Raw genomic sequence first — 27,948 nt, forward strand, 5'->3', positions numbered from 1 at the left:
AGAAGGCCTGTGGCCTGGGGTTTTCTTAAAGAGGCGTGTCCCTAATTTTACAGGTATATGTGGGGCCTCAAAGATCAATAATCTCCTTGGTAGGAGCCATTATTAGTGATGTTGTGAGGAAAAGGGGCGGGGGGATACTTATAAACGTGAAACTGAATTCAGTGCGGGCTGGCGGCTCCTATGTCAGTGGAAACCTGCCAGGTTTCAGTCAGAACCAGTCAGAACTCTAAAGGAACTATCTGAAGTGCTGAACCCTATCCCCCCAAATGGGTTCAGCACCTTGGATAGCTTCATTAGAGTCCTGACTGAAACCCTGAGCAGATTCACAGCTCCACTGACATAGGAGCCACCAGCCTCCACTGACTGAATTACTGAGCTGAGACGTACACCTGGTGAGAGATAATGGAGAAGCAATGAAGTGCTGAGCTCCAGGCCAGAGGGCTGCCACTTTAAGGGCCTCCATTTTCCAACAAGGATGCAGCGCCTGGGTGGGGGTGTCCAGCTTAGAGACAGTGGAGGAACTCTGTGAGCACCATCCACTCACTGGAGCAAGTCGTCATCCATTTTCTCTGTTTACTGAGATGCAGCCCAATCCTGTGCATGTTTACTCACAAGTAAGATCTGCTGAATTAAATGGGACTTTGTCCTAAGACTGTTTGTTTAAAGATATCTGTTGTTAGCAGCTATCATCTTTTCAGGATTTTAGGAGTTCCTCCAAGATGGGCTCCCTGATAAGGTACAGTGGTCTGTCTCTTAGACCATCCGCAGAAAGGCTTCTGGTTGGTGACCTGGGGCACTGATGCCAAGGATGTTCACAGTATTTTCGACTTGGACACGGTATTTTCACAAAAGAGGCAGCACATGCTTCAAAATTTAAAATGCTATGGAAATTCTTGATAAGCATTCTCTGCATAATGTGATGCTGTTATTCTGGTAATTGCACTAGAACAGGAACTTGGTTTGATATGGGAACTATTCTATGACATATTTAGCACAATTCCAGCCTGATGTGAACAATATTGTTTGTTGTGTCCCTTTTGCAAAATAATAATAATAATTTGCTCTGAGTGAATGAGATCATTTTCTATATTGTTCTCCTTGTAAAAAATAAAATAATTACGGATGTAAGAAAGTCACTTATCTTTTATGAAATTTGATTCGCGGTGGGGGGGAGGCGCTCCGTCCCTCCCCCCAAAATTCTGGCCGGGGGGGAGGCACCCCGTCCCTCCCCCCGAAATTCTGGCCAGGGAGGGAGGTGCCCCATCCCTCCCCCCCCCAAAATTCTGGCCGGGGAGGGAGGCGCCCCGTCCCTCCCCCCCTGAAATTCTGGCCGGCCGGGTCTGCAAATGGCGGCGGCTGTAGCCGCTGCTGTTTGCGTCCCTGCAGTCAGCCGTGATAGGCTACGTAAATGTTCATGTAGCCTATCATGGCTGAGTAAAAAAAAAAAAATCACGTGTACGCAAATGGTGGCGCCCATGGGTGCCGCCATTTGCGTTCCTTATTTTGGCACGTCTAGTCTACGTAAACATTTACGTAGACTACAGCAAAAATAAGGGGAACGCAAATAGCGTAGCGTCTACGCTATTTGCGTTCCCCTTATTTTCGCCGTAGTCTACGTAAATGTTTACGTAGACCAGACGTGCCAAAATAAGGAATGCAAATGGAAGCGCCCATGGGCGCCACCATTTGCGTATGCGCGGCTTTTTTTGTTTTTTTTAACTCAGCCGTGATAGGCTACGTAAACATTTATGTAGCCTATCACGGTATTTTTTAAAAATCTAGCCGTGATAGGCTACGTAAATCTTTACGTAGCCTATCACTTTTTGTTGTTTTTTTTACTGGAAATGGCGGCAGCGGCAGCCGGTTGGAAGACCGGCCGCCGCCGCTGCCGCCGCCGCCAGGGAGGTTCGCCCAAGGTAAGTCCCGTCCCGGGGGGGGGGGTGGCAGACCGTTTCACCACCGATTTCGGAGGGCCGAATGCGCTGGCATTCAGCCTCCCCGAGATTCGTGGTGAAATTCTCTGACATCCCTAAAAATAATACCCCACAATCTCAGTTCATAGGTAAAATATCAACAAAGCATTTTAATTCTAGAAACACCTAGAAAAAACAAATCCTGCCCGATTTGATATTAACAAACGCTTGTGCTGCCCACTGGTGGCTTTTTAAAGAATCTCTTATTTGGGAAAAGCTTGAATATACTGGCTTTACACATGGGTGGCTGAATTTCTTTAAAACCCTACAGACTGCAGGTAAAAAGCTTTAGCTTTCATGATGAAACCTGTTTAGTTCCTCCCAAGGAAGAGGCATCTCACTCAAAATGCATTGGGACTTAATTAAATTGTTTGAAGCTTCTGCTTCTTTTCATTCCCTGTTTTAAACCACAAGCATTCAACTTTCCTTATGTTTGATCTTTCCAGTTTGGTACGAATATGATCTGTTGTACATTGGCTCATATTGCATTGCTGCAATGGCCAGCTTACAAAGAACGAAAGTTATTGTTGATTAAAAATATGCCTTAAAACAATTGAGTACAAAATAAAATTTACTCAGATGTTATGCCCCAGCCCAGTGAGTTCAATATGGCATACTTCCAAGTAAGTGTGAATAAGATTGGTTGTATTTCTTTATCTTCAGCACAGAATTGTTCTTTACCTTCATGGCTTCATTAGATTTTACATTCAACTTAAACTCAGTTCTTTCTAACAAGTGCTTGAATGTATGTGTGTATTAGAATGACTCCCTCTCTTTGGTTTCGATCCAGCATGCTATATGCTTAAATTTCAGCAAAGGGTACTCCATTGCCTATAACATAACCTTCTGTTGAAAGTGCATAGATGAATACTCTCCCAAGAACAGAAAAACAGATGCAGTCATGAGGCTATATGCTGACACTTCCTGCCGCATAGAGCTCAGAGTCTGAAAGTGAGCAAGCAAATCAAGAAAGCCGCTTGCAATCGTGGAGGCCTAGCAACACAGCAGCCAACCAGCGGAGTTGACTTTCTCATTTAAATTATGCATTCCTCAGCAGCCTGGAGAGACCATTTTACAGGCAAATGCTTGAAACCTATGTGTTTTGCGTTAGCCACCAGTCCAAAAAACAGTATCTGTTTCATCTTTTGCAACAATGCCAAAGGGAAAGGCTGGAACCTGGATGAGATCACACACCGCCAGGAGGACAGACGATGTGGCAGAACAGTTTTCTCCAACATGGTGTTCTCTAGATTGGATGACAATTCCCATCATCACCTGAGGGTGATGGGAGTTGTAGTCCAACCCATCTGGAAGAGACTGCTTCTTTGGTGCCCCCTGCAACGCCTTCTGCCCCCTCTGCTGCAGGGAAGAGCCTGGAAGCTGAACTGTATCATCAACAGGAAGGCGGCACAAGAGACCACCCCCTGCACAGATGCACACACACCACTCAGTAGAGCCCTGATTATACCATGGCTTTCTTTGGGAGGGGTGTTGAAACTCAGATTGTAGGGCAAAAAGGGCCCTTTGGGGTTCTTCAAGTGGCTGTGCCCCATTCCCCTGGCCTTTCCCACCTGTCCTTTGGTGGTTTTCCCAGCTTTTGCACATTGTTCCCCATTCTAAAAGGTTGAAATGCCTGTCCTAAGGCTTAGTTACTGGCAGTAACTTATGCCACAGTAACCACAGTAATGACAGATAACCACTGTCACCACAGATAACCACAGTAACTAATGTCTGAAATAAGGCTTAGTCACTGGCAGTCAGAGCTTTATGCTCAAACATGCTGAGATTTTTGGCTCAGCCCCTTTTGTCTTTAGCCCCACCCACCACTGGAATGAGCCCTTCCCCTCCCCCAGAGCCTCTCCATAGAATACGGCCCCCAGGCTGAAAGTGGTTCGACACCCCTGTTCTAGGGGTGCTACATTTGTAAGCTATGCGTATATAGCTAAAGCAATAATAATGAAGCCTATCCTTCCTGAATGAAATTACCTCAATAGCCCAGGCAAGCATTACGTCATTCTGACTCCGATCCTCCCCTGACAGGCAGAAATGGCTTCCTCTCTCCTGAAGAGCCAGGGCAATGACTGGCTCTGCAGCATCGTAAGGCCAGGGGTGGCTGAACTCCATCAGCCATCAATACCCAAGAACAGAAGAAGAGCCCTGCTGGATCAGACCAAAGGTCTGGACAGTGTTCTAGGACGGCATTCTGTTCTCACAGGGGCCAAGCAGATGCCTCTGGGAAGCCCACCAGCAGGACATGAGGGCAGCAGCACCCTCCCGCTCATGTTCCCCAGCAACTGGCATACAGAGGCATACTGTAAGTCATACAAGCCCGTACGATTCAGCCTGAGTTGGCCCAGCCTGCATCCAGGCCCCAGCTAGGCACTGAACATGTACAGAGATCCCAGGATCCAGCAAAGGAAAGAGTCAGGTGTCAGTGTACTAATGAAGCAAGGTCCAAATCACTGGATGATTTTGCCCATTGAGTGGGGGCAGGGAGGGGGCAGGAGAGACGAAAAGAATTAATTGCCCTGCAGTAATGAAAAGAAGTCACCCAGTCGGATCCCAGGCCAAGGATCCATGGAACTACTCCACATAGGAAGCAGCCTGTTGTTGTTGTCTTATTTTCATTTCTATACCACCCAATAGCTGAAGATCTCTGGGCGGTTCACAAAAATTACAAACACAAATACAATAAAAACGTAGTATAAAATCTTAAACATACAAAATTTTAAACAGCTTAAACAGTTACAGTAAAATACTGGGCCTCTCAAAACAACTGACATAAATGGTTTTCAAGGCCTGTGACTGAAAATCGGATGGCCGTCTGTGAGAATTTAAGAAAAAACACTCTACAAATGGAGGAGTTGACCATCATTTTTTTCTTCACTGTGAAAATAAGAGCAGCAGCAGCTGTGTTGTCTTCCTTATGAAGAACACTGCTCAAAAACAATATTTTATTGATAAAAGAACAACTGGAGAAAATGTGAGGAAGATGCACTCTTGGATCTGACTGAAACATGTCCTCCTCTCTCCTGCGGCCATAGACCTATGAAAACTAGTTTGACACACACTGCCCAGCTTCTGACTGATAGAACCAAAGAGACACCATCTTAAATTAGAGGCAGCCATCTCAGGCAGCCTCCTGCAGTGGAAAGTCCCAGAGGAGGATGGTCTTATCAACTGCCTTGATGACACCAACAGCAATGGTCTGTTTCATATCACGTACAGCCAGAAGAGTTCCCCCCAACCCTTGCGAAGCAGCCACTCCTGCAGCTAGAGAACCAGTTCCAGCTAGATCGCTTCCTGCCCCGCTTGATAAGACACGTCAACAAGTTATGTAGCCAGAGTGTATATAAGCTGTACCCAAAACCACCCAGGGTGTGGTTCTCCTTTGTGGCGCTAGCCGCGAGAATCCACTCAAACAGCGCTGTTTGTCTCCTGCCAAAACGTTGGACTGAATCTCGGAGTTCTGTGTGTCTCTAAGGGGATATTGGCATACCCCTCCTAGGGGGAACGAACTTAGGCACATTTGTGCAACATGAGAGGCAAAGCGCAATGCATCTGCATGCAAGTCAGTGGAGGGCAAAGCATCCACGTACAACTGAGTGCTGGATTTAAGCTGGGAGTAGATCAGGGCTGGGCAACTTGTAGCCCTCCAGTTGTTTTGGCCTGCAATTCTCATTGATCCCTTTGGCCGTGCTGGCTATAGCTGATGGGAGTTGTAGGCCAAAACATCTGGATTGCGATAAATTGTGCCCCTCTTCCTGGTGTCCGTTTCTGTGACCTAAGATGCGTTTTTTGGGCGGGGGGCCTATTTTGCTAGAAATCCAAAACCAGCTCCTTCTCAAAGTAGAGCAGGTGTGTGGACACCCACACACATGGAGAGGATCTGTAATAGCTGCAGAAAAATCCAAGAAGACAAAAGAGGCCAGCTGCACAAGAGATAAGTTTCCCACTGCATTGCAAGGAAACTCGTTATCAGAGGAAATGTCTGATGCTTCTTGATTTTTTAAAAATGCTTAGAACAATGTTTCTGCTACAGCTCACAATAAGCAGCCACCCACTACAGAATTTTAAAATCCTATTATTTTTTAACAACTCTGGGGCACTTTTTTTCTTTTTTTAAGGGAAAGGTGGCTGGGGGAGTGTGTGGCAAAGTTGCTCACAATGGTACTGATGGGGATGGGAGTTGTTAACCCTTTCCTTGGGGCCCTTTGTGTGAACAAAATCTCTCCCACTTGCTTTCCTGCCCACAGAAGAAAGAGTAGGGGAACTTGTGTGGGTGGGAATGCAGCTGGGGGGGGGGGATTTTTAATGCACATATAGCCAGGAAATAGTGAATCAATTCCACCTCCAGTGCCGCTGCTGCTACAATCAATTTTCAGCCCCCCAAAGACTGAATTTCACTTAAGCACTGGATTACATTGCAGAGGTCTCATATCCCAGAGATGTTGAGTCTGTTTTAGCCTGAGGGGTCAATCCCATTTTGGAGAAGCTCTCATGGGCCACATTCCAGTGACAGATGGGACCAAAGGCAAAAGGGCTGAGGCCAAAATGCCAAAATTAGCAGCTTACGGTGCAATCTTATGCAGGTTTAGACAGAAAAAAGTCCTGCGACTCTCAGCATTCCCCAGCCAGCCATGCTGGGAGTTTTAGGACTCTTTTCTGTGTAAACATGCATAGGATTGCACCCCTACTTTAGCTTAATGCTCTTACTTCCAGCATCTAAGCCTTGGGAGAGGCATTTCAACCTTTTTAAATGGGGGGGGGGAGACTGCACAAAAGCCAGAAAGCCTCCAAACTATTGTTGGCCAGGGAAAAGGGCCAGGGCCAGGTGAAGGAGGCGTGACTCTCTGAGGAATCCCAGATTGGGATCACAGGAGGGCCGGATTTGGCCCCCGGGACCAAAGGTGAAACTTCTTATGGGCCATATTTTAAACAAAAAACTCTTTCAACATCTTACCTGCAAGTCCAATAGCAAAAAAAGGTAGTTCCTTATTTTTTGCCATGGTAGAGCAGAGCCAAATCGAGCCCAAGGGACAATGGCCTTTTGTAAGCAGGAGCTGCCTGGCAAGGGGCTGGGCTTATCTGTAAGCCAACACACTGCAAAGAGCGGTCACTTTTATCACCAACAAAATGACCTCATTTGCAGGTTATGTAAGACTGAAGGGAAAACAAGTTGCAAATACATCTGTCATTAAAATGGACATCTTCACAGGAAAAACAAGGACTAGTTATGTAACAGGAGCCATAAGGCTAATGTGGACACAGATCTGAAGTTACCAAGTATTTGACCACAGAGTGAGGAGAAAGATCCTGCTCCTAAATCAACACTCTCCCTGTTTTGAACACCCCATAGTACATTTCGCCAATGCCTGCAGTGTCTTTTACTTCTGAGTATTGTGAGGTTGAACTACAAGGCCCGAAATCTGCAGCAGACAACGATGCTTGCAACATCATTTACAGCCAATGAGAATGCCTGGCATCACTTTCCACCAGGGATCATGGGGCTTTGAGAACAATATCCAACAGTGACATTCTGCAAACTCAAACAGTGCCAGCGGAGCTCTGCTGAGCCTTTCCATTGCGCAAGCAGTTGCCCGTTATGCTTGCACAACTGGTTGTACAAGTAGTTGTGCAATCAGTTGCACAACACGTTGCAAGCAGTTGCATAACCGGTTGCACAAGTGGAATGCACAATGGGTTGCACAAGAACTATGCAAAAGTGCTCACGCAACTTCACTTGCACGAACATAACGTTAGTTGGAGTCTTCACTTGCAGAACCTGTTTTCCGCTTGTGCAACATCACTTGTGCTAATGGAATGACACAGTTGGATACTGCCCTGAGTTCTACCCCACAGTTCCTGGTGGTGAAAGATGCTACCGGTGTCCCTCATTTGGAGGAGCCTGCTGGACTTCTCCCATCTTTGGTGAGAGTCCTCAGTCACCTCCTACTTCCTCCCTTGACCCCAAGGTGAGGTGCTTTTTCCCCCTTGGGGAGGAGAACAGGAGTAGCAGTAGGGATGTACGAAAGTCACTTACCTGTTTGTGGATTATGTTGATGGTGGGGGGGAGGCGTTCCATCCCTCCCCCCGGAATCCTCACGGGGGGAGGTGCTCTGCGCCTCCTCCCCGGGATCCTGGACAGCCAGCTCCGCTCCGCTCCGCAGGGATTCTGTGGAGCCGCCAGCCAGCTCCGCCAGCAGCTGGACATCCAGCCGCTGGCTAGCACAGACGCAAATGGCGGCAGCCGTAGCCGCCGCCGTTTGCATCCCTGTAGTCAGCCGGGATAGGCTACGTAAATGTTTACGTAGCCTATCACATCTGACTTAAAAAAAAACCAACAACAACGCGCATACGCAAATGGCGGAGGCCACGGCCGCCGCCATTTGCGTTCCTTATTTTGGCACGTCTTAGTCTACATCAAGATTTACGTAGACTAAGACGGTGAAAATAAGGGGAACGCAAACAGTGTAGAGGACGCTACGCTATTTGCGTTCCCCTTATTTTCGCCATCTTAGTCTACGTAAATCTTGACGTAGACTAAGATGTGCCAAAATAAGGAACGCAAATGGCGGCGGCCGTAGCCGCCGCCATTTCTGTATGCACGGTTTGTTTTGTTTTTAAAAGTCAGCCGTGATAGGCTACGTAAACATTTACGTAGCCTATCACATCTTTTTTTTTTTTTTAACTGGAAATGGTGGTGGCGGCAGCCGGTCAGAAGACCAGCCGCCGCTGCCGCCGCAGGAGCCACCGCCGGCCGGAAGATCCACCCCAGGTAAGTCTCATCCCGGGGGGGGGCGGGGGGCAGGCCGTTCCGCCACCGATTTCGGGGGGCTGAATGCACTGGCATTCGGGCTCCCCGAGATCCGTGGCGGAATTCTCTGACATCCCTAAGTAGCAGGCGGCAGAGGGCTGACATCAAGCATTCCTTTCAGCATTGCTTTCAAACACACAAAACTCATCCATCTTGAGTACTTGACAAGATTATGAGAAAAGCCTGACTGAATTTTTGAGGTGAGATTGCTCACCCATCATTAACTCGAGTAATGGAAGAACTGCCTTTTCTCAACTGCATCTGCATTAATAACCTTTCTGGAGACATTTCTCCATGTGCTCACACACTGTGAGGCTAAGTGAATGGCAACTCTGGCCTTTTCCATTGTAGAACCCTGATTATGGAACATTCTCTCCAGGATAACCTGCCTGGCCCCCACTTGTACATCATAATATATGAATAGAACCTATTACTCCAATTCTGAAACAGATAACATCCATTTAATGGCACAACTCAAAGTGCTGGTATTGACCTAAAAAGCCCCAAACAGCACAGGACCCTGAGGCCCCTCTCTGGGTCCTACTGCCATTACAAGGTGGTGACTGGAGATATGTGATGCGCCTTCTGTGTGGTGGCACCCTGGCTTTGAAACACTCTCCAAGAGAATTCCAAATTTGTTGTCCTTTTGACCCACGATGTTTTCCTAGGCAAAATCCTTGTTAATTTCCCCAGACCTTTAAAACTTTAACTGCATCGCTTTAGCCAGCTCTGCTGCTCCTGTGAAATTTTTTATTCAACTGCTGCTAGGTTGTTTTGTGGTGGTTGTTTATAGGGGATAGTTTTAGTTTTTGTTGAACTGTTTTTAATATGCCTATAGTTGCCCATCCCAAGAGTTTGGGGTTTTTTAAGTGAAGGCGCAGGGTACAAAAAGAATCAAATAAAATCATACAAACATACGCACATCTGCAAATCCTCTTTCATATTATCTTGCATAGTTTTGCTGAACGTCGCCTTTTTGGATGTGACTTTGCATGTGAGGTGCCTAATACATTTAACATTATGTGGTGTGCCTAATATCGGTTGAGCCACACAAAACATCCATTCTGTGTGTGTGCTCTGAGTCAGCACAAAAGATCAAGCTTCTTTCAGGGCAAACAGAGGGATGCTTGTGCATCTCTCCCATCTCTCTTACGAAATGCGAATAATAACAAAACCATTATAACCTTTTTTTAAAAAACCTTAATAAAATTAGAGTAAAAGTCCTAATTAGAACAATACATACAACTACAAAACAGCCATGTAGAGGCAGATTAAAAATAAAATACAATTCCAGCACAATTTTAAAAGAACGCTCTTGTCTCATCCTTTGAGTGCCTGTTGGGATTTTTAAAAACAACACATTTTGACTCATTTCAGAAGGCTGAAAGCTCACATTAATCTGGTAGGCTTCTTTGGGAGGGAGTCCCAAGTGTGGGGGCCTCCACTGAGAAGGTCCTGCCCTTCATTCTGGCCAAGCTTAGCTAAGACCAAAGATCAAACGTCCTCTAAGGAACTCTATGTACATGAGATGTGGAATATCCACCATTTGACCTCCTGACATTTCTATTTTTACTATGAAAAGCAGCTGCAGGGGGAAGAGGGCCCTGTTGTTATTATTAACAATTTATTTGATATTTTAAATTATTTTTCAATACAATATTAACAGTAAACACTTCCCCCATCCTGCCCCCGTCTCCAATCCCTCCTGTTTAGGGTTCCCCCTGCCATCTTTATATTGTCCTGTATTTAAAGAGTAAAGGTTTCTTGTATATAATTACAATCACTAAGCAAAAATTGGATGGTTACATAGCCATTACATTAAAGGCTTTAGTGTCATGCACATCTTTGTGGGCCTGCACTGGTCTGGGGTGGATCATGTTACTCCATATAATTCAAAGAAATTTACCCATATTAATTGGAATGTAATTTCTCTTAGTAATTTGATGTAATATACCTTTTCATGGGTGGCTAAGGGCAGTAGATCTTGAATCCAATGGAGGGCTCCAAGTGTGATCGGGATGGTGACACTGCGGGAGAGAGGGTTTAGAGCTACCTCTACTGAGGGCCTAGTGGGACCTTTGGAGGGCTTAGTTTCTGCTGAGGAGATGGCTCTGATGAGATTTAGAGCACCTGCCTCACGACTGCTCCTCTGTAAAAATACAAACATCAGGAGATCCTATGTAGCTCATATTTTTATTTGAGGTATTTATATTCTGATTTGCAAGTCAGCTTTTCCAGTCTCCTTTCCAGCTTGAGAAGTAGTCAGTGTGGTTTTGGGGAGCCTCCTTATCCCATCCACTTGGTTCTGGCACATCTGTTTCCAGCCTGGTACATGCAGCAGAGAAGGGATGGGGGGATGGGAATCTGAGTCATCTGTGGGACACACACAGAGTGCAAAGTATTTCTGGTTTGGGGAACATGCTGGTGGTGGTTTGTCTTAGACTGGGGATTCTGTCAGTGTACCATCCACCCAGGCCTAGTTCCTTCCCTCGGGCTGGCCCTTCATTACATAGCTGCCATGAACCAGGCGAAAACAAATATTTGAAAGGTTCGTGCTGGAATATTTTAGCACACGTTTTATTGTTGTATATAATGGGTTGGGTTTTTTTAGGAGTTTATCTGTTGCATTGAGCATCATCCAGATGAAAAGATGAGTAAGAAGTTTTATAAACAAGAAATGGCAGGACTCTCCCTTTCCCTTCACCGTCACTTTCCCATTGGGGAAGGCAAGAGGAAAGAAAGGGTGATTAGGGTGTGTGCAAGCATGTGATGTGCCAGTGTGGAGCTGTGCAGGGTTCATCAAGCTGGTGCACTCTGGAGGTGCTGGACTGCAACCCCTATAGCTATTGGCCATGCTGGCTGGGAATGATGGGTGTTGCAGTCTAACACATCTGTACAGCATTGACTTGAACAAGGCTAGTGTAGTGGACTGGATAGAATGTTGGACTTGAAACAGGAAGAGCTGGGTTCAAATCCCCACATAGTCATGTAGCTGATTGGGTCATCTTGGGTCAGTCATCGGGCAGGTTCACACACAATGCTAAACCACACTTTAATGCTTATCTGTATGAGCCTCTGGGGTCCAAGCAAAGCCTCGGGCCGGAGCTCTCCTCTCCTTCCCTCCTATCCTCCCATCCAGCCAGGAGGAGGAACGAACAATGATTCAGTTTCACTTTACCCAATTCCTGGCTTGTCATTGCAAGCCAACCAGGAATTGTGGTTTAAACTAAAGTCTAGTTAGTTAAAGATGCCAGATTCATAATCCATGGTTATGGGTTATACTATATGGGAGGGAGGGCACTTGAACCTGAGACTTTACTCAGGCTCATAGAGGCTCATGCATGAAATGCTGAATCATGCTTTAAAGTTAGTGCAAACTAGGCCATTATCTCGAAGTCTCGCCTACCTCACAGGGTTGTTGTGCGGATAGATGGATGCCTGCATACGCACCACCTTGAAATCCACAGGAGAAAGACAGGATACAAATGTGATAAATAGAAAGAATAATTAAAAACTAGGGGGGACTCTTTACTCATTTGTGTGCCTCAGTGTCTTACGTGACTGCCTCTCTTGCTTAGAAGACAATGGAGTGGGCATGCAGTGTAGTGGGTTTTGCTTTCCAGCAGGGCATTTTGGGAAAAAATATGGCTCCCCCAATTTTTACTTTCCAGTCAAAAGCGTGGATCCAAAGAGCCATGCATGGAAGGAGACGATGTGTTAGTGCTCTTCTGTGATCTCTTGCAAAAGTGCTAGTGAGCAACGTCTTGCATAGGAAGCTGCCTTATACTGAGCCACATCATCAGTCCATCTAAGCACAGTATTGTTAACACTGTGTGGCAGCGGTTGTCCAGGGTTTCAAGTTCCCAGCCCTACCTGGAGATGTCAGGGATCCAATCTGGGATCTCCTGCATGCAAAGGATGTGCTCCACCACTGAGGTAAAGCCCTTCCCTAATTGCAGTGGGACACCACAATATATCAGGAATTCCGTTACAGTACAAGAAGCATGGTGAGTAGGAAGACACACGCGGTAGCTCATAAATTCTAGTGAGCCATAAAAAGAATCTTGACAGGTACTTGCGCAAAAGTGTTGCACAAATGAAAGCCCTTCTCTGGTTTTGGAGTCACTTTTCTCATGCAGTATTCTTCCTCTCGGTTGGAAACAGTTCTTCTCTGAGGACCTTTGGATCCAAGCCAAGGTGGTCCACTGGCCAAGCTTGTTGCTTGGTCGAGGTAGTGATGGGCAAACTCATAAGGGTGAACAAGATATAAAGACTCACTTAGCAAGTGCAGCAAGGCAGGAATCCTTCTTTTTTTGTTGTTAAGTTTTATGGCACCATTGTGTCCATTTATCTCCTATGTGGAAGCCCTTCAAGCTTCTGACCACACTCCAGTCAAGCTTCTCTTTAGGCTGTTTTACTCTTATTTCCCTACAACTTACCCATGACATACTAAGGTCTAAAACCAATTAGTTTCCTCAATTTGTAATCATGTTGTATTGTGTGTGTTCTTCCTTCCCGTTGCCTGTATTTTTATCTTTACTTCAAAATAAAATTCCATTTTTATTTTTTTTTTTAAAGAGCAAAGATATATTTCCTGGCCTATGTTATCGATTTCTAGCTTATGAACAATATAATAAAATTAGGCGTATGATCCTTAATTAGAAGGATTATTTGTATTAACAAATTAGTATTAACTGCTAGGCCTTGATCCTTAGTTAGGAGGATTATATGTATTAACAAAGAATATCAAGAGAAACTAAGGCATATATATGTACTTTTTTTTGTTGGAATGCTGTTGAGTTGCATTAGAAAACCATACACACACACTCTTTGTATTTGGGGCCTGTGGAGTTTGGGGCCTCTGAGAACACCAGTTTTTCCTTCTGTAGTGGGCCAAACAAAACCAGTGGCAATCAAACAGTTTATGTTCAGTTGTGTGTGTGTTTTTAATTTAAGCATCAACTACCTCAAGCTGTACATTTACAAGCTCATATTCTCTGCCAGCAAATGCAACAACACAATGAAACACTGTTTCGAAGTCTATTATAGATGTTTAAAACTTGCTGAATTTACAAATCAATGACCTGAAAAGCTGGATAAATTATACAACCCTCTCACTCAATATCCACACTCTAGAGCATTTTAAAAATTCTCATACAGGCACAATGTTAATATAGTCTGTCTTTACAACCCATGTATTTACACAGCCTTCGTTGACACAGGTGGTACAGTTCTTTTAAGTAACTGCCAAGGTTCACAAACATATTTAAAATATATTTAGCAGCATATCAAATCAGATTAAAAGAAAGGACACCTTGCCTTTTTTAAAAAAATAAAACAAAAAGTGTGAGATGATAGAAAGAGGTCCATAAGAAAAATAGATTAAGATACTTCTGTAAGAATACTGTGGTAGGCAAAGCACTAATAAAATGTTAACAATTCAACAGCATTTTAGTTCTAGTCCTGAGCACAGAGTAGGCATAACTGCACAACTTTGGTCAACAAGAATATATACTAACAATTAATGCAGGTCATATGACATTCACTGTTAGCATGACACATTCAGGGCAGTATCTGTTTCAGTTTACTGAGATTCCAGTCTTAACGTTTCTTACAGCAGCAAAACATAAGTAAACCTTTACCCCCCACACCCCTCTGCTCCAATTCTCTTCTGCTAACTTAAAGGCTTGGGAAATGAGACTATAGATATACCAGCACATTCCATACGACCGTGAAGTGAAGTTCGGCTGAACCGAAGGGTCAGAGAGTGAGGTACACAGGGCACTTTCATATTCTAAGTTACAGTTTTTGAGGCTGCCATTCAAGCCAACAGACTTCCAGTTTGTTTAACTTACAAGGCTTATATATGCACACAAATTCAGCCATTATATGTGAGGCAAGCATGTATATATAACCAACAGACTAGGGTTTTAAATACAGTACACAGGGGCAGTTCTTAAGGGCAGCAGTTTTAGCAGAACACAACACACTTAACAGTAGAGTTGAGCTGTATCTTCCAGTTTTTTCCTTTCTGCTGCTAGAATTTGTCTACTAAATGCAAAACAGCTTGCAGTAAGAGCACAGTCTATCACCATGGCTTGAGATGTCCAGCCCTGCAATTCCTGTTTAATTACTGGCAACATCTTCACTTGCATCACCAGGGTCTGAGTTCTGTCCATCTAGACTGTTTGGAACTTTCCAGATTCTCACAGTTCGATCACTGTAAAACATGTTTAAACAATCAAATACATGAACATGGATGAAGAAAGAAGCAGAGAAAAGCTGTTTTTCAGTTTATATACCCTTAAATTAAAAACCAAGCATTTTTCTCCCCTGGACCCTTTCCTTGAGCAGGTGATCTCTAGAAGTGAGGTTTGAGATTTGATACCTCAGCCAGAGCAGAGATTCTAAAATATGTTCCACTGCACTGACCACGTATGTTATCCATTACCAATTTCACCACTATGGAACATATGAAGCAGACTGAGAGGCATGCCGAAAGAGAGGTTCTCTCAGCTTGGTTCAAAAGGCAGGTACCTAATTCCAAATCACTGTAATGTTTTCTTACATAAAAACAGGGGATAACCTGTATGATTCTAAATTTGTCCATAAAGTACAATCACTAGAGATGACCAGTAGGACTTCTCCCGACAAAAAACAGAATCCAGAGAAAGTTAGGATAAGATTGCCTAAGTCCCTCATTTGCCTAAATCAACTGCATATGAAAACAAGAGTCGGGGTGCAATCCTATGGCTGCTACACAGCGGCTAGACTGCCATAGGATTGGTCCGTTTCCGGGAACCACCTCTCCACCCCCTCCCCTGCCACCTTGTAGGTGGCATGGAATGTCCCCAGGTTCCCGGCTCGTAAGAGCAGTGCAGAGTGGGGCAAAAGGGGGCGTTCCCAGGGGCGGGCAGGGAGTGCAAAAGTGCTGATACAACGCTTCCTATGTGTCATCCGCCCCTGCCCCACTCCGAGGTCCCGCAGCTAGACAGCTGAAATCGGCTGTCTAGCTGCAAATGCAGGCAGCCGGAGTGTGGAAGAGATCTCCTCCGCATGCTGTGCGCCTTGCATCGGATAGGCAGTCGCCTCCGAGTTCAGAGGCAGCTGCCTATCCCCATAGGATTGCTCCCTTAAGCACTGGAGTCCCACTGACTTTAGTATGACATGGAAACAGGGCAAGCGTTGTATACATCCACTATAGGGCGGCTTCTTTAACTAAAGAACAAATGTTACAATGAGGTGAACATTTCCTGTGCATGGCCCACCATGTGGAACAGTGAATTTTCTTGAAATTGTCACAAAAGGCCATTAAAAATGTAGCAAAAAACACTGAATCCGAACTTTCTAAATAAATCTATAAAATGTTCTAGCCCACATGAAGTATTACTAACCCCCATCCACATATATCAATGCTATATTTTATAACTTTAGCACACTGAAGAACTGCGAGTGTACACACATGTTGTGGAGAAGGGAAGGGGGAGACCAAACAACTCTTTATTTTAAAAAAAAAATGTTCCCAACTTGTTTGCCTGGAAGTAATTAACCAAACTTAATTTTTTATTGAATTTCATTAGAATCAGGTTCAGTATGGGTTACACTGTAGTAACCTCAGCTTCAATATATTGATGCAAATTGCATGTAGCCCTGTTGTCCATTAGGGGGGGGGAAATCCAACCAGAATAGCGTCATGATACATTTATTAGGATCAAGTAAAACAACACACATCAGGGAGTAAACTTCTGAGTTCACCAGAATTATTATTTTTCAGAAGAGTTTTGGGGTCCTTGGAAGCCTGCTTATCTCTTTGACATTTAGTTGGTCCTAATAAAGGCATCATGCTACTGTTGGTGTTGAATATACTGATCTTTCATCATGTTAAAATACTTCGTATACAGTGCTTACTTCCATTTGATAAATGAATGTTTACTTGCTACAGTCAAATGACTACATCACAAACTTGCCTAACATGACACTGATCTGCTGCACATACACACTTCTTTTATTCATGTACCTATTTTTATAGTTCTCTTCCCACATAAATAGTGTACAGAAGAAGGCAGCAATACAAAACACACCTCTCCATATGCAACAATGAACAGAAAACAACCCCCCACCCCATCACTTTGCTAATGTGATACTGGTGTCGAATAGACCACAATTGAATAATTAAAAACCTTAATGAGATGTATATCTCACAGATCCCTGAAACCTTACTGAAGCATTTTTTCTTTAACTCAAAACTTCCTAGAGGTGTGAACAAAATAATAATAATGAATGGTTAACACATCCCTATTTCAGCTACCTTGGGTCGATGCAGAAGCTAGCAAAAGTTAGGGGAGAATCTTTTACACGTTTTTATAGCTTGGGGGTCAACTGTGACAATAAATGAGTGGGAAAATTAACCCAGATAGCTGATGACCCACAAAGCTGACAAGAAGCCCTTTGAATTTCTGCACTTATTGCAAAAGCATGCTGTAAGGCATGCTGGGGGGAGGGGTGCCTCAATTATCTTTGAGAACTCATGGAGGTCAGGTGAAGTGCCAGATGACTGGAGGAGGGCTAATGTTGTCCCTATCTTCAAAAAGGGTAAAAAGGAGGAACGTGGGAACTACAGACCAGTCAGTCTGACATCAATCCCTGGGAAAATTCTGGAGCAGATGATAAAGCAATCCATCTGTAAGCACCTTGAAAATCATGCAGTGATTACTCGAAGCCAACGTGGATTTGCCAAAAATAAATCCTGCCAGACGAATCTGATCTCATTTTTGGATCAGGTAACCTCCCTTGTGGACTGTGGGAATGCTGTGGACATAATATACCTTGACATCAGCAAAGCTTTCGACAAAGTGCCCCATGATATCCTGAGAAAACTAGCTCAAAGTGGGCTAGATGAAACAATGATCCGGTGGATCCACAGTTGGCTACAGAATTGAACTCATAAAGTGCTTATTAATGGGATCTTCTCAAACGGGGGAGAGGTAACAAGCGGGGTACCACAGGGCTCAGTCCTGGGCCCTGTGCTCTTCAACATTTATATTAATGACTTGGAGGAGGAGGTGCAGGGAATGCTGATCAAATGCTGACCTAACACAAAATTGGGTGGGATAGCTAATACTTTGGAAGACAGAAACAACATTCAAAGTGATCTTGATAGACTGGAGCGCTGGGCAGAAAACAACAGAATGAAATTTCATAGGGATAAATGCCAAGTTCTGCACCTAGGAAAAAGAAACCAAATGCACAGTTACAAGATGTGGCTCAACAACACTACAAGCGAGAAGGATCTTGGGATTGTTGTCGATCACCAGCTGAAGATGAGACAACAATGTGATGTGGCTGCAAAAAAGGCCAATGCTCTTTTGGGCTGCATTCATAGAAGCATAGCTTCCAAATCCCAGGAAGTACTAGTTCCCCTCTACTCAGCACTGGTTAGGCCTCATCTGGAGTACTGTGTCCAGTTGTGGGCACCACATTTTAAGAATGATGCAGACAAACTGGAGAGGGTTCAGAGGAGGGCAACAAAGATGATCAGGGGACTGGAAACAAAGCCCTATGAAGACAGACTGAAAGAACTGGGCATGTTTAGCCTTGAGAAGAGAAGATTGATGGGAGATATGAGAGTGCTCTTCAAGTCCTTGAAAGGTTGTCACAGAGAGGAAGGCCAGGATCTCTTCTCGATCATCCCAGAGTGCAGGACACGGAATCATGGGCTCAAGTTACAGGAAGCCAGGTTCTGGCTGAACATCAGGAAAAACGTCCTGACTGTTAGAGCAATATGACAATGGAACTAATTCCCTAGGGAAGTAGTGGGCTCTGCCACACTGGAGGCATTCAAGACAAGGCTGGACAGCTATCTGTCAGAGATGCTCTGACTTAGATTCCTGCACTGAGCAAGGGGTTGGACTCGATGGCCTTGTAGGCCCCTTCCAATCCTACTATTCTATGATGCTATGATTCTATGAATTAATACTTACCTGTATTGTCATCCTGGAGATTAGATAAATGTATAATAACAGGTATCAGCAAACATGCAATATATATGTTATAACCTTTTGTTGTGCTTTTGTATTTTGTCATAAAGCTTATAATTATTTGGTAAAAATCAATAAAGATTTTTTTTTAAACTATCAGTGTTTTAAATGAACTGGAATGCTCAAAATTCATTCCAGAAATGAAGTCCCTGAAAAGAGCATTAAAATAACTTACTCTGATGCAGTAAAAATCTGGCTGGAGTTGGTGCAGATGGCATTGATAGGACTGTCATGCCCTTTCAGTTCACCTATTGGTGCAAATGTATCGACATTCCAGAGCTTCAGGATTCCTCCACGACAACCACTGAGAAGCACAGGGGAACCGGGCACTAGGCCAAGAGCACAGACCCAATCCTTGTGCGCATTAGGAACTTGCTGAAAAGACAGGTTGTCAAAAATCACAAAATCAGGCTGAGAAAAACAACATCTCTAATCAGGGATAGGCAACTAGTTTGGCTCTGAAAACTTTGGCCTGGTTCACACATATCGACAACCCAGAGTATGGGTTGTCTTTGAATCGTGGGTTGTCATTATATGAGAACCTTGCATTGTGATTTATCTATGGGTTGTTAACTACAAACAACCCAGGAAGAGGACTCATAGTTTGTTGTTGGGTTGTGAACTTTGGCTTGTTCATGGTTAACAACCCATGTGCAGGGTTTGCACATACCGACAACCTACAATTCAACAGCAACCCATATTTAATCCACATTCTTCACTGTTGTTACATGCAAACCATGTCTATATGAGATTACCCAGAGGGTAATTGGCACATTTAGGTGTATAAATTTGAATAACGTGTATGTCATATTCATGAATATGGTGGATGGTGACACTTCACAGGCTGCGTCAACGATGTTCACTTATGAAACTCAAATGTGAAATACTCAACGCTCTCGGGTCCTCACATTAGTTTTCTAGATGCAAATCCCTTTGTACATTCCAACACCTTTTGTTGTTGTTGCCAAAATGAAACTTAAAAGATTTTGACTATCTGAAGAGTTTTAATTTTTGACAACTAGCCAGTAGCTCTGTTTTGTGGAGGCTGTATACTTGAATATCCAACATGGTTTTTAGCACTACCTGTATGAGGTCTTTTTGAGCCAAGTCCCACTTTTTAATCCCATTATCTCTGGATCCACTGAAAAGGTTGTCTCCCATAATAGTAAGTGCTTCAATGCCATCATAATGAGGAGGTTCGAAGTTGTGTGTAGGGCTTACGGTTCCAAGAGCTCCTTCAGTTACGTCAAACATCTGGAATAGTTGCAATACGTTTTAGTATCCGCAGAATGATCTTGCCAGCCCTTAACAGAACAATAAATCAGGTAATACTATCCAAGATACTCCATTATTAAAAGCTTTGGGATAGTGCGGCAGCAGCAAGCACTAACTGATTATAAAAATATGTGCATTCAATAAAACATGGAGCCCAATGAATCTGAAATATATAATCCAGAACAGATTTATTGATATTCTCTCTCCATCTCAATGTTTTCCAGATAAACAATGCCATTACTATCACCGTCTCAGGTCCATAGTATCACAAGGAATGGAAGTTAGATTATCGTGCAGAAAACCAATTGTGGCATTTTTCTTTTAGTTTCTCATTTTATAAGAACAGCCAAGAGATAACAACCATTATATAATAAGCAGATTAAAAAAACACCCACACAATTACTCTGAATAAACCAAAGTATACCCGTGGAAGATTACAAGATGATTTGCCACTGCTTGTTCATGTGGTAATTATGCAACATAAAAGTTATAACGTCTGCATATCGGAGTTAATGAGAAGCCAAAAGTAATGTTTTGAATAATTCTAAAAGAAACCAACAGCAAATACTGAATTTAGGCTGCCATCCATATACATATACCTGGAAGTAAATCCCACTGACCTCAGCGTGCCTTACTTCTGAGTATACAAGCATAGGAGTGTGTTGCTAATGTTTAGGAAATGGTTTAAAAACTACCCGGAGAAAAGAGTATGATTTATTAAGTAAAGAGTGAAAGCTTACACCAGCAGAGAATCCACTTATTTTACTTTCCAACATAAAAACAAAATGCTAGCAAAGCGCCTGAAGATGTGGACTTAAGTAGGGGATTGATATTTTTCACGCACAGGTGAGCTCCAAAGAATGACAGTCTGACTAGCCCTAAAACTGTAAAGATTTTACATAAAGATTCTAATAGCACAGTCCTATCCATGCATAGGATTGCACGGTATCTTTCTAAATCTTGTAAGGACAGAAAGGGGGAAAAGGGAACCATAGTCCATTCTTGAAGCCTGACTTATTACTACTACGACAAACACACAGGAGAGACAGAACTGTTCCAGGATTTGCTGCGGCACATGGCAGGCATGTTCCGCAGCCTTTCTGAATATTCAACTCCTGATCGGGCCGATCGAGGGTTGCTATGTGATGTTCAAACCTGGACGCTATAGGTTAATCATGGGTTAATCAACCCACAGTTAACCTAACTACTAATTGTAGATTAACTGTGGGTTGTTTAACCCACAATTTGCCACTGTTATGTGCAAACTGGGTCAGTACCTTTATATAATGGTCCTTTGAACCAGTAATGATGAGATCTTGCCCATTGGAAATGCGGTCTACTGTAAGGCACATAACAGGGCCCAAGTGACCAGTTAGTTTTCCAGTAGACTGAAACCTAGAAGAAGAGTAGACATAGAAAGAGTTACTCAGGTATAAAAGAACTCTGGCTCTAAATATTTCAAGGAAAAAAGAGCATCGACCCAAATGATTTTTTCAGCGGTGTACTGGATATCAGAATTTGATCCCTGCAGATAGTTATATGGGATGTAAGTGGGAGTTATGCATTGGAAGCAGCAGTTTGAGACAATGGGTAGTACAGTGTTGTCCCAGTGCTTGCGCTAATTATGTTGGGCTAGCATAAGCTAACACTTGTGCAATGTAACTAGCACTTGCTAGTGCAATGGGAAAAAATGGTGATTTGCTACCAAAATTCAGTGATGCAGCAGCAGAAATACCACCCCTTTTTGCTGCCATGCCACTGAATTTCAGTGGCAAACCACCAGCACTACGCTGGGACACCGTTGGATACTACCCAGACTAGCTTAAAATTTATATTTCCATTTCTTCCTGCTTCTGAACTTTCCTGGCATGTATTTATTTTTCTGACCACATTAGAAAGTCATTTAATATTGTGTAGCAATCAGGTATAGCTGTAAATATAAGGTTGGAAATTCTAGTTGTGGGATGTTTTCCAAATTTGTGTCATGCTTTGTGGCCTGATTGGGCCATCTGCACGTCTCACCCACCCCCCAACCCCTTTGAGTAGATTTACAATAGAGGTCAGCAGCCCCTCCCCGCAAACCCCAATTTGAGGATGCACAATTTCACACACCAAATTTACAGTTAAAAATAGGAGGGCTAGAGGACTCAAGTCTGCAGATCCACAGAAATCTTTAGACATCACTGTGGAACATCCGCAGCAGCATCTGGGACCCATCTCGTGTTACATTTGCAGTGCAGCTCCTCTCCATGTCAACAGTGCTCCAGCTCCCAAGAGGGGTGATACCAGTATAGGGAGGAAACACCGCATGGACTCCTCCCACATGGCTCAGAGCTTCTCACATAAACAGAAAGGCATGGGAAGAAACCATGATGCACTAGTTCTCATACTGCAAACATATAATGAGGACCTGTAGATGGTGCCTCAAGGTCTCCATACCGGTGTAGAATCCCTGCACTCTCAACCCTGCCAAGAAATATTGCTACTCATGGCACAGTTGCCAAATGGGGAGTTCCTAGAGTACAAGCAGGAGCCACAGAAGCTTCTAGACACAATGGCTCAACTGCATCTTTGCATCCTCAGTAATAATTTGGCAAGCTTTACCTCTTCAGATCCCACATTCTCACTGCATTTCCTGCAGCCGCATACAGAAAAGTGCCTGTTGGATTTAGGGCTATCTGATTGATCTGGTTCTCTCCAGCTGGAATTGTCACTGTTCTATTCGTACTTCCAGAGCAAACATCACCTGGCATTGCCTGGCCTGAAGACCTTTATTGTACAGGGAAACAAGAGGAAAAGTTACATACAATTCTGTAATTGGGGTGGGGGGGAGCGAATCAGTAATCCCATCAATCTCACAAGCACATTTCATGCTGACTGTGGACAAATGATGGGACAGTTTGTGGACACTGAGTTTTTAGCTTTCAATGCAAAGCTTCAAAATGCTTTACAAGTGAAAATTGTAATATATTTATTTATACCCCATTTGTATATGTATTCCTCATGCTATCCCAAATATTCTAAACAAGTAACTGTGGGAAAGGAAACAGATGGGGAGCCCTTCAGGTATAAGAATACAAGGGAGAATTCAATGCACAAATCTGACCAGTATTTATCCATTATATACTGACTTTCCTAGTTACTTTTACAGCAAAACCCATGTGTGGATAATCAGCCCATTCTCAGATGTCTCCAAATATCAAGACTTTTAAAACTGGACAAACTGTCTGTCTGTACATGGATCAAGACATTTCACATGAGCAGGATGCATGTCAGCATGCCATGCTGAAAGAAGTCAGTATGTGGAATAAAATGCAAGTTCAGCTTCCGTTGCATTTGAGGCAGAAGGTCCAGAGCTCCGTGGTACACAATATGCTTTGTGGTGCCAGGTTTACTCCTGGCATCTCTGGTTAAAAAGACAGCACGTAGTAGGGATAAGAAAGCTCTCTCTGCCTGTGGCTTTGGAGAGGCAATCACAAGACAGCTGGATCCACTGTCTGACTCAGGAAGCTCTCCTCGACTCCTATTACAGAACAAAACCAGAATTTGCTGAGAAGGAAAATGCTTCTCTTCCTACTAACTCACACTCTCTGTTTCAGTCTCTTTCACATGGAGCTCTTCATCTAAGCCCATTACCTTTATTTATATAGTCGGACACGACTGAACGACTGAACAACAACAAATTTACAGCTCACCTAGTTCTTTATTAAATGCCCACTGGACTGGGGACATCTGAAACAGCAACAGCAGCACACAGTTTTCCTGCTCCCTTCCCAAGCCCTGCACCATTGGGCACTGTAATTTCTCTTAGCCTACAAATCTTACAGTTAGTCTTCCAATTGCCAATTCAATGGGTTTTGCATTCAAATGAATGGAAACAAGTAGCTGGGTTTTAGGCAGGGTGGTTTTCATTAACTACAGGTCCCACACTGCTTATTGCAAAATCTAAGTCAAATTTCAAGATCAAATTTTTGCCTCTAAAAGTTCCAACTTACGTTAGTGTCCGAATACACTTAGCGGAATCACGGATGTCCCACACCTTAATATAAGATGTCGAGATTGTGAAGACCAAGCTAGTATAATTACAGTACTTTACAGATACAACATTGTTGGGGTGACCACCCAGAGACATTATTTCCTGTCCCGTTACCAAATTCCATACTTTACAAGTGCGATCTAAAAAAAAGGACAAGAATAACAAATAAAAAAGTGAATAATACCGCATTACTCTGTGCAATATAGAGATCTATTTATCTGCTTTATTAGTTGCCCTATAACAAATTGTTCTCAGGGCAACTTCCATAAATACAAATAAAACACGAAATAAAAATCCAATAAATCCATTTAAACCCAGCAGAGACCAAAACATAATTGACAAGCAACCACTAAAAGATCTAAAATGTTTCAGAGAAATAAAAGCACTTTAAGATGCAGACTAAGCAGCAAGGATGGGCAACAGTTTAAGAAGCCCTGCAAGAATAAAAAGGTGTTTGGGGACAAAAAAACATGAGGACCTCAAATGGACCTCTCTAGGATGAGCATTCCATAACTGGGGGGCGACTGCGGAGAAGGATCGCTCAAAAGCAGCCACTTACTACACCTCGGTATGCAAGGGCATTCAGAACAGCGCATGGCAGAAATATATGGGAAGAAGCAGTCCTCCACTGTGGCCCAAGCTATGATGGGCTTTATAGTTTAAACTAGCACTTTATGAACTGGGCCTGGAAACGAACCAGAAGCCAGTAAAGATGGTACAATACAGGTGTGATATGATTGTAATGTATGTTTCCATTCAGTATTCTTGCTGCGTGATTTTGTGCTGAATTTTCCAGCCTGAAGTTTCAGCAACTGTAGATTATGAAATTCTTCAAGAAATCCCCATGAAGAGTGTATTACAATAGTTTGTTGAAAGGTTACCAGGGCATGCAACACAGTATCTGAACACCTGTGTCCCAGGAAAAGGTGGAGCTGGTAAATCAGACAAATAAAACATGCTCCTGGCCACTGCTATGACCTGCACAGCAAGGAGGAGGATCCCAGGTATTCTCAGACTACACACCTGTTCCTTCTGGAGGAGTATGACTATTTACGACTGGTATCTCCAGCACTTCAGTGGTAATTGGGATCATGCACAATGAGCAACTCTGTCTTGTCTAGATCAAGTTTCAATATTCACCTTTATCCACTCCACTTTAGAGCACAGCTTATTACTCTGTCAAATTTGAGAGCTTGCACATTCTTATCAATAAAAACTAGTCTAATGAAAAGGTACATTGGTGAATTCAATGACAAGACTCTCATTGATTTTGATGGAAACAGTGCTAAGATTCACAAGCTGGATCTACACATCAGAAACTTGTAGATCTTAGTTGCAAGAAGCTTCCCTTCAAGCACTGCAGCAGCAACATAACAACCAGAAGTGTGAGGAAGTTGCGCATCTGGGTAGTACATAGTGAAAACTGCTGTCAGTTTCACAGACCTCAAAAATGCCATTTAATTACAGCACTAAGCTAGGGCCTTTAAAAAAAAACTTCAAATCCCTCACCATTCCACAGAACAGGAGTGCACAACCTGCAGCCCTCCAAGGTCTTTACAGTGGACCCCCAAGGGTGTCCTGAATCCTCTCCATCACTGCCAGTTTCCCACCACCACCTCCAATTTCCCCACTGCCTGTACTCTCCACTCCCTCCCCAAGAGATCTTTTCCCCGCCACTGCTAGCAGTGAGGAAAGAGCCATCAGGATGGGGTGGGGGGGGTGACCCCTGAGCCAGCATCACATGGACAAAAAGGTTGTGCACCCCTGCCATAGAAGAAAGCAAAGCATGAGTAGAACAGATAGTTTGACAGCAACCCTTCAGCGCTTTAGAATGAGATTTTTGAGAAACCAATATGAATTAAACACACACCGTTTCAAATGCCCCCCCCCTTTAAATAGTGTTTTGACAAACCCTAGCCTTAAAGGACTAAATCAGTAGTTTAAACACCATAATAAACAAAATGGAGTTAATTTTGTAGCTCTAGCTATTTCTTAAAGAGTAGTTTAATACTTTTAGCTCCCATGTTGTACTATAAAAACAGTTGTCAAAGGTTTATACAAGGCTATATAAGTTCACAAATTTATCAAGCATCATTCCACTGTTCTAGCTTCATATTTACGTTTCTAAATATATATATACAGCCAGGTGGGAAACAACCAATTTTTGCTGAATGTTAATATTTACATTACCTGAATATGTTCCCCTAATTTCCTGTGTGTATGAAACTTATTTTTAACACTGCATTTAAATAAGGCAAAGGAGAAGAAAAGGAGGGGGGAGGATGAAGGGAAAGTCAGCCACTTCGCTCATTGCATCAGCCTTTCTCAATCTGGCACCCTCCAGATATACTGGACTACAATTCCCATCATCCCCAACCAGCATGCCTTTGCCAGCTGCTGCTGGTGGGGTGTTATGGGAGCTGCAGTCCAACAGATCTGGGGGGTGCCAGGTCGGGGAAGCCTGTATTATATTATGGACAATATTAGATATTGTGCTCTCTGATGCTGAAAATATCTACATGTCTTCCTTTTTAAACCTCATCTACAGTATGGATAAAAGAGATGTGGAGTAATTAATCATTTTATTGGGTATAAAATGTGGGTCCACAACATATACTGTTAAAATTGTAACATGCAGAGAAGACTTATTGAAGGCTTAGAGACACTCACTTTTTAATTCCAGTTTTATGAAGATTATTAACTTTCACTTTGCCATTTGCCACTGGCATTTGAGAAGCATATATGCTATAGTTTGCCACCACTCCTAATCTTCCTTCTTTACCTTTCCATGCCCCCAACCCACTCAAAACCCCCACAGCTTTGGAACAAGTTGCCATCGGAGGTCCGCCATGCTCCATCATTGCGGACTTTTAAGAAGGCCTTTGAAAACATATTATTTTACTTTGGCCTTCTCGTGATATGACTGCTGTTGTTGCTGTTATTGCCGTTGTTGCTGCTGCTTTTATTGTTGGCTTTATTGTTGTTTTTATTGTTTTTATCGTTTTTAATATTTTAACTATTTTTATGTGTTTTACTGCTGTGAGCCACCTTGGGAGGGCTTCTGCCCTGAAAGACGGCCAAGAAATGTTTTAAATAAGTAAACACATACGTACATACATACGTACATACATAAATCTGTCCTGTCACTACCTTCTACTTAAGAGTCGGTTCATGTACGCACATCACTTGCTTATTCAAAACTTGATGATTAAACTATATGTGTGAACTAACATCATTGAAAAGTGCCATGTTTGAGGAGATGAGAGGCAATATAAAATCTATAGCATTTGATCTGTAACAGCTCATTCACACATGCAGCTGATGTTGCAGTCATCAAATGAGAAGCATGCATGTGTGAATATAGTCTTCAAAGGCAGAATCTCTCATGCAAAGAAGTTATTTCTTCCTAACCTTACAAGGTAGGGAAAGTGAAATTATCTAGACAAAAATGCATACCACATGTAACCAGCTTAAAGACACAATCCTATGCATGTTTAGATGGAAAAAGGTCCTACAACTCCCAGCATGCCCCAGCCAGCAAAGCTGGCTGGGAAATGCTGGAAACTGTAGTTCTTTTTCTCTGTCTAAACATGCATAGAATTTCACTCTAAGTCATTTTACTCCTTATGCTCCACCTATGTTTCACTTACTACATGAGAGTAGAAGCACCCACTGTTTGTCTCCCTTCTTAGGGTCAAAGCAGACATTACTTTTAAGAGGTAACAAGCAGCTACGCTGTTTGTTCTTCCTGACTGTTCTGTAAGCACAGGGCCGCAATGCATATTGGGACCCTAGCATGGGGGTAGGGGG

The 27,948-nt window shown here is 43.3% G+C and overlaps 1 protein-coding gene across 2 annotated transcripts in view; it reads right to left on the minus strand.

Moving 5' to 3' along the window:
- Nucleotides 1–13,364: 13,364 nt before the first annotated feature.
- The window catches only part of KIF21A (kinesin family member 21A), a 140,346-nt gene continuing 125,762 nt past the window's right edge, over nt 13,365–27,948 (minus strand). For both annotated transcript variants that reach the window (XM_084811008.1, XM_084811009.1), the window contains 6 exons: nt 24,098–24,278; nt 22,707–22,871; nt 21,380–21,497; nt 19,911–20,081; nt 19,003–19,202; nt 13,365–15,010 (listed from right to left, as the gene is read on the minus strand). In XM_084811008.1, the coding sequence (XP_084667134.1) occupies nt 14,917–15,010; nt 19,003–19,202; nt 19,911–20,081; nt 21,380–21,497; nt 22,707–22,871; nt 24,098–24,278 (929 nt within the window). In that variant the 3' untranslated portion in view covers nt 13,365–14,916. The remainder of the gene's footprint in view (nt 15,011–19,002; nt 19,203–19,910; nt 20,082–21,379; nt 21,498–22,706; nt 22,872–24,097; nt 24,279–27,948) is intronic.

This window comes from Heloderma suspectum, chromosome 7 (assembly GCF_057233095.1).
Source record: "Heloderma suspectum isolate Gila_16-S chromosome 7, 16-S_ref, whole genome shotgun sequence".
Taxonomy (NCBI): domain Eukaryota; kingdom Metazoa; phylum Chordata; class Lepidosauria; order Squamata; family Helodermatidae; genus Heloderma; species Heloderma suspectum.